We start from the raw sequence: 7,271 nt of genomic DNA, 5'->3' as shown, positions 1-7,271 counted from the left end.
TTCTGCTGTTTCATGTGTTTTTGAATTCTTGATCCTATAAGCTAATTGGTGGTCTTTTCTATCAAATTTTCATTATGTTTTTTTTTTTTTGGGTTCTCTAGTTCTTGGAAATATATGATTCAATTTTCTATCAAAATGGAAAAAAAGAAGAAAAGATCCTAGGATGAATATCTTGTAGAGCTCAATGTTAAAGTATCTACTTTATGTAACTATGTTTTATCTTCGTGTTCCTCATCAACTCATTTGAAAGACCTATCTTGCAAGGCTGTTGTACCTCCATGTAGAATTTTTTTTTTTTTTTTTCTCATCCTATGAAGAATGCTTCAGCCCACGAATTTCATACCTATGGTGGGTCGGCCCTAGACTTCCATCTTTACAAGAACAAGTATTACACGGTGAATAGAGGAATTTGTGGGTGTTTATGTAGTTAATATAACACTGGAGGTGATCAAGACATGATGGACCTTCAGCGTAACAGTGGTAAAGAGGTCTGAGGAATCTTGCAATTTGCAGCTCAAAGAGCTCCTCTCTTTTTCCTTTGGTGGCCCATTTGCCTAACTTGTGTTGGCGCCCGTGCTAAAATTAAGACCCTCATTTAACACGTGATGCGCACACGTTCTGACCTTCATTTAGCAATAATTTTGCTACCATTTCAACTTCTTTTTAGAGTCCAATTAATATATGGGTATACATTTATATTAATCATTAATTTTAAGAAATTTTTTATGAAAAATTGAAAAAAAAAAAACTGTTAAAATGGTATTTTTAATTTCTTAAAAAAAATTTTCTAAAATAGTTAATATACGATAATAAAACCCTTTTTTTTTTTTTCACAACTTATTAAAATGATACATCACATTTATTTTCACTTTCAATTTACTTCAAACTTTTACTTGTTACTCATTTGTAACAACAGCTGTCTTAACCGGCCTTAATTGACCACCAACAAGGCACCAACTAGTAGACTTTTAACGGATGAGTGCTCATTTTGTTTGGTTGGTTGGTATTTGGCAACTAAAGGCCTATTTGGTACATTTGTTTAAATACATGTTTTCAATTTTTAAACAACGTGTTTTCACTTATACGTATTTTTAAAAAATACAAACAACGTTATTAAAACAACATTACCAAACAAGCCTTAGGTTTTTATTTTTATTTTTCCATCCAATATTATCAAATAGAGATGTATATTCAGGAACAAGAATTGAGGGACGGTTTGACCCTCAACCCAAAACTAATGGACCCGTGATAACCGCTAAAGGGTCCGAATTTGACCCGTCCGTTTCAGAGACCAAACCGGCCCGGACCCACCTACAGAGGTGTTCCAAAATATCAGCAGACCAGACCATACGAGAGAGAAACGCCAAAACATTTCGTTTCGTCTCCCTCCTTCCTTTCCTAACCTAACACCCTTTCACGCTGAGAATTCCTCCCAATTCTTCCAACTTATATATTTTTTTTATTATAAAAAAAAAAAACACAAACCCCAAAATTTTTAAATTTAAAAGAAAAAAAAAGAAAAAAAGAGTGAAATTTATCTGCGGTATCAATTAGCATGGATTCTGTGTCGTCAGTGTCGCCCACGATAGTCCTCCCTCCTCCAAATGACCCACGCCGCCCTCGACGACTCGTCGTCGTTTCTTCTCTAACCACCGCCAGTACTCACAAACACCACCGCATCCCTCGTCTGTTTTTGTCTTCGAGGAGGAGGAGAAGAGTTCTGGAAGTTTCTTGTAATTGGAGAAGTAGCGGACGATTCTCACATCAGCAAGAAGAAAATAGTGGTGGCGATGGCGATGGCGACGACGACGAGGAGGAGAAGGAAAGGGAGGAAGTGGAGAGAGCGCTCCACATGGACGGGACCATTCCTGGAACTTCGAACGAGTTCGTGAAACAGGTGTCGTCCCGTGCCTACGACATGCGTCGACACCTCCACCAGACCTTCGATTCCAGCAGCTATGATGGTATTTTTTTATTATTATACTCTAATTCTTCTCTCATTTCTCTATCAGTTTCGTTTGTTTGGTATTTTTGCATAGCTTTATTTAGTTACGAAGCCAGAAACATACATACTTTGTGTGTGATCTGAATGATCTTCACTTTTAATGAAAATGAGTGTATGAATTGAATTTATGTGGAACTGGTTGTCGGGTCCGTTTGGAAGTAGTGGCACCTATAATTAATAAGAAAAAATAAGCTAAATAGTAAAAAAATAAACTATATAGTAAAATAAGTTGACTTTAAACTTTAATTCTAAATGCAACCTAAGTGTTCCGTAGGTTGTAACAATCTAGTTTTATAAATTCTAAGCATTTATTAATGTAAGTTTAACTGTAGAAAAAATATATATATATATATATATGACCCACATGGCAATTTTCGTAGGTGAAATGTTTAACTAGTTTTAGGCATGATTTGTTACCATTCTAATCTAAGAAGCGTGTTCAATACTGACGTTATACACACACAACAATTCTTGAAAAAGTTAATGCTATAACTTTGATAGCCATATCATATGTTATGTTCATTTTAAGTTTTCAAAATAAACAAGCAACTATCAAGGATTTTAAAAAAAACATATCCAAAACCAAACATATTTGTTTTGGAAACCCCAAGGAGTTGGGTTTAGTGGTTTCCCAAGGCCTAATGAAATCCATGAGATCATGGGTTCAAAACTTTTAGCTACCAAGCATCTTGGGGCTATTCCAAGGGATTCCTCCGTTTAATTACCCTGTATGTCTAGGACGGGGGACTGCACACACTTGAAACAGTCAAGGGCTATTCCAAGAGATTCCTCCCTGTAACTTGTGTGTGTGTGTGTGTGTGTGTGTGTGGGTGGGACGGGGGACAACATACACAAGGAACAGTAGGAGTGTCCTAGCTGGTTTGATATAGACGCACAAAAGGTTTTTTAGCGTCCATGCTTTTTTGAGATTCTAATTAAATTATTTTAGAATCCCATGAATTGGGGGAATTGGGATATTTAAGGTGTTTTTTTGGAACAAAAGGAAATTATATTAATCAAATGAGGATGTATTTACAAAGTATGGGAGTCCCATATGGAGGACAATGAACCATTCCTATCAAATAGAGGATATTCCTTCAGTCCAAACAGACCCCTCCTCCTGAGTGATAGCATGATGTACAAGGGCCCTAGCCAGTTTGTTTGCTCAGGCTTTTAAGCTCCGATCCATAAAGCTGCATGTTAGGACTATGATGTCCCCAACCATATGACTTAATGCTAGTGAAGAAGATCCCAAACAATCAAGCTCTTGCTTAATCCACAGTATTCCACATTTGAAGACAGCCCTACTGATACCTAAATCACTTGCATGAACCACCACATCTCGTGAAGCTGCTATCTGCAGCTCCATCTAGTTCTCAGACAATACAAGAGGTTTGCACCTCATGGCAATGACAAACCCTGTGTGGTTCCTAACCTAGACTCCCAACTCCATCGTCCAGCCACTTTGGAAGAACCCACCTCACATACTACAAAGTTGAACTTATACCACCATTACAGGGAGGCAACCATCTAGAACAACTTGTAGGCACCCAAGATTTTTAAAACTCATACAATATTAGTTAACCAAATACCTATAATTTGGTAACTCCTAGGAATTTTAAATTCTCACCTTATATCCCTACCAACTGAGCATGACTTGGTACTTTGATGTTGGATAGGACTCGGAAGCTATTACTATGATGTGTTATATATAATGTATTTGACTATTTGCAAGTATTGAAGCCAAATGTGATTGTTTGGTGGAGAAAACTAAATGTGCAATCTGCTTATATGCTTGATATGTCTTATAAGTTACAAGTGCATGGTTGTACGTTGGGATTTAGATATTTACATATACTTGCAATTGGATGGACTAATTGTTGTTTTCCAAGCCATACCAAAATTCTTTGGCTTCAGTTGAATATACCTGCTTTTTCCTAGAGTGCTAGTTCATTTGGCATTAGCAGCTGTCTGATATTTGTGGCTTAATGGTAAATTATTTGTAGGAGTACTTTTATACATCCACATCTTTTGTTGTCTAATTAACATTCAATCATTGTAGTTGAGAACTACTATTATCAGTCGTATTGTGCTCTTATCCATCTCTATTTCATATTTGAGTATTTCAAGTGTTACTCATCATTCATAGTTCAAAAGTATTACATTTATTTTTTCTAGCTGAGTAGATCAAAAGTATTACGTTGGTATGTTCTGTGATATGCTTTATTTTGTGAAGCTTGCCATTCTGTTCATATATAATATCATATTTGTTTTACAATGTAAATTGATTTTCGGTCTTTTATATTCTTGTACAGTACTGGATGCCAATCCATGGAGGGAAACTTCGAAGCCTGTCTATGTACTCACCCAACGGGAAAACCAATTATGCACAATGAAAACCCGAAGAAATCGCAGGTATCTTTTGGATTGATGTTCAGCTTTCTTTTGGATGATTGCTACTGTTGACTGAATAAATTTCTGTTTTCTGTAACAGTGAAGTTGAAAGGGAGCTTGGCTTATTGTTTTCCAAGGGAGGAAAGTGGAGGTCTGGAATTGGAAATCAAGCTAAACAGTCAAGATCCGGTACAAAGTTTCAGATGCTTGTGGAGGATATTAGGGAGGGAGTGCTTGTAAGCTTTCGTTTTTGAATATTTGTTGTGTTGGAAAAATATTTGTGAACATGAATACGCTAGTAAGTATACAATTAGTTGTGTGTAATTGCAAATGCATAGTTTGAGTTACCCTAAGTAGTAACTTGTGTAAAGTTTAATTATACGTCGCCCACCATTTTTGGTACTAATTATCCACTTACTCAGCCATCAGTCCCCTATTTATAAATGTAGCACTCCAGTCACCGTATACCATGCCACTTTCTAGTGTGAATAGTTCAATGCAGGCTAGTATCTTTAGATTCTCTTTGATCTACTCTGTTTGCTTGCTCAATAACTTGATTGTTGTTGCAGGTATTTGAAGACGAGAATGAAGCTGCAAGGTATTGTGACTTACTGCAAGGCGGAGGTAAAGGCTGTGAAGGCGTTGCAGAGATAGAAGCCTCATCTGTAAGAAACGGACAAATCTTTAAATTTTGCAAAACAATTGATCCTTTGTAACACGCTTTCTAAATTATCTGCAGGTATTTGATCTTTGCCAGAAAATGAGGGCTCTTGCAGTTCTATTCCGTCGAGGAAGGACCCCTCCTCTACCTCAAAGCCTTGAGCTTAACCTGAAGGCCAAGAAGCGGTCTCTTGAAGACACCGAGGATGTGGTATGAAGTTCCTCTACTTGGAAGAATGTGGACAAGAAATTGTGATTGAACACCGTAACATAAGTTCTTTAGCCGGATCTATAGTATATAATACTCATTTTACCTATCTCAAAGAAAGAAAAAAAAAATGTAGTATATAGTATTTACTAATTCGTAATTAACTCAAACAAAATTGTATATGTTAGTTTCTTTTCAAAGCTCATGATAAGTCCACATTTAAAACCAAGTTGAAGCAATGTCCATGGGGTTTCTACTTTGATCAAATCTGATTTGTATCTTTCGGGCTGTAACTTGATCTTGACTCTTAAACTTGAGCAATTGCATATACATGAGGAGTATTATATACATGTGTTACCTACTTTCTTTTTAATGTGAACTACATAAAGTAACTGAAGTACGGCATTAATGATGAAATATTCATATAAAAACATATTTTGTTCCAATTGTTTTCAAGATATTTTAAAAATAATAAAATAAAAACCCATGACCAAAGTTTCCCTTCTATTTTTTGGTAATAAGGAATTTTTTTCACCTGAGGGGGTTTCTTTTAACAAAATTTTTTTAACAAGTGGAGAATAAGGAATTTAAATCCAAATTCAAGATATAGGACTTTGTCATGGAAAGTTGAATTCCTGTGTTACCTTTTTTATTGGTGTGTGTGAATCAAGTAAATAGTTAAGGAGATTTGATCTTCTAATTGAACAAAAGAGGGAGAATATTTTCAATATGTTGACAAACCCATTGGGTGTAAATAAATACAAGTATATTTGAAGAAAAAGGGATCCATGTTTCATGGGATTACGCACACAAATTAAGGATCACATGAATCATATGGGAATTATACAGATCATGTAGTGGCATAATGGGATGGTGGCTGCGTTGTAGTTTCCTTATAGGAGTTGTCAACTTGTGGGCCGGAGCTTGTACAAGGAAAGTAATCTGCTGCAATTGTCTGCCCTGTCCATGTTATACAATCAGCTTATGTTATGGATTCTTTGTCTCTAACACTAATCTCACCTCATAAATAGGGGCAAAAGGGGTATTAGTATTGGACTTGGTATATATGTTAGTCGAGGCCACTTATATTTCTTGTACTTCACACATGCTATGCTTAATTGCTTATATAAGGCTCTCTGTTGTACAATGTTACACATCTTATAGTTGTTATTAGGCTTGGCCTAGTGTTCTGTACTTGTAGTATACTCATTTTACTTGTACTTCACATATATTATGCTTTGTACAATAGAGAGTTATATAGGCACAGTACGTGTGAAATACTACAAATACAGTACACTAGGCTTGTTCTAGACTGATGTATATACAAAACTAAATTTTTGCCAACAAATCTTGAAAACATTCAGCAGTTGGGTGGTTTGTAGCTAGCCAAACTAACTGTGAACTGCAATGCCTAGCCAATAAAATGAGTATTATTGATGATGCAAAGAAGATCAGTAGGCTGGATGCTTCGGACTTGAAATGACTACTGGTTCTTTCTGCGGCCTGAAAAAAGAAAGAAAAACGAATCAAAGGCGACCGGGGCTGCCGGCCGAAAATCCTTCGATGGCAAAGTTAGTTTTTCTCTCCATGTTATGAGTTCCAACTTTTTTGGTATAAAAAAATGAATGTACCTTGGATTTGTCTGAAACAGCCCTTTTATAGTGTTCTTACAGGCGGTTATCAAGATTGGAACCTCTCCTAGATTCGAGGAGAGGTAGGAATCAAGTGTAACTTGCATAACCGTTTGGGAGTTATGCTTCTGTTCCACAACGGATACCTGGTGGTTATGCGTGGGATAAGGGATTGCCACATCATGTTCAGAGATTTTCCTAAGTATGGTACCCTCGTCCTGGGACTCCTTGAATGTGTTCTGGTATGCGCAGGGACTGCTTCGTCTATCGGCCAAATTCCTTCGAGACGAGGGTATCGGCATTCTGGACGAGTGTATCACTGGTGGTGTTTACCTCGTCCAGAGTTCTTCCTACTTGGACGAGGTAGATGAAG

General features: G+C 36.7%; 1 protein-coding gene across 2 annotated transcripts; it reads left to right on the top strand.

Moving 5' to 3' along the window:
- The first annotated feature begins 1,362 nt into the window (after positions 1–1,362).
- On the top strand, positions 1,363–6,609 carry LOC142627228 (uncharacterized). Of its 2 annotated transcripts, XR_012842790.1 has the most exons (6): positions 1,363–1,964; positions 4,321–4,420; positions 4,500–4,635; positions 4,969–5,064; positions 5,139–5,373; positions 6,483–6,609. XR_012842790.1 is itself a non-coding variant. In XM_075801047.1 (5 exons), the coding sequence occupies exons 1-5, from the start codon at positions 1,556–1,558 to the stop codon at positions 5,274–5,276; spliced, it is 879 nt and encodes a 292-aa protein (XP_075657162.1). In that variant the 5' UTR covers positions 1,363–1,555; the 3' UTR covers positions 5,277–5,534. The 2 variants fall into 2 exon arrangements, 1 of the variants encoding a protein (XP_075657162.1); XM_075801047.1 differs by lacking the exon at positions 6,483–6,609 and having other exon boundaries at positions 5,139–5,534.
- The last annotated feature ends 662 nt before the right edge of the window (positions 6,610–7,271 follow it).

The sequence above is a fragment of the Castanea sativa genome, chromosome 3, assembly GCF_040712315.1.
Source record: "Castanea sativa cultivar Marrone di Chiusa Pesio chromosome 3, ASM4071231v1".
Taxonomy (NCBI): domain Eukaryota; kingdom Viridiplantae; phylum Streptophyta; class Magnoliopsida; order Fagales; family Fagaceae; genus Castanea; species Castanea sativa.
The sequence above is the reverse complement of the archived record's forward strand: the minus strand, read 5'-3'. Positions and strand labels throughout refer to the sequence as shown.

Excerpts from the sequence above, each read along its gene's own strand:
- LOC142627228 (XM_075801047.1), top strand. The coding sequence starts at position 1,556 with ATGGATTCTGTGTCGTCAGTGTCGCCCACGATAGTCCTCCCTCCTCCA. Across the intron at positions 1,965-4,320 it reads CGATTCCAGCAGCTATGATG|TACTGGATGCCAATCCATGG; the intron begins GTATTTTTTTAT and ends ATTCTTGTACAG. Across the intron at positions 4,421-4,499 it reads AAAACCCGAAGAAATCGCAG|TGAAGTTGAAAGGGAGCTTG; the intron begins GTATCTTTTGGA and ends TTTCTGTAACAG.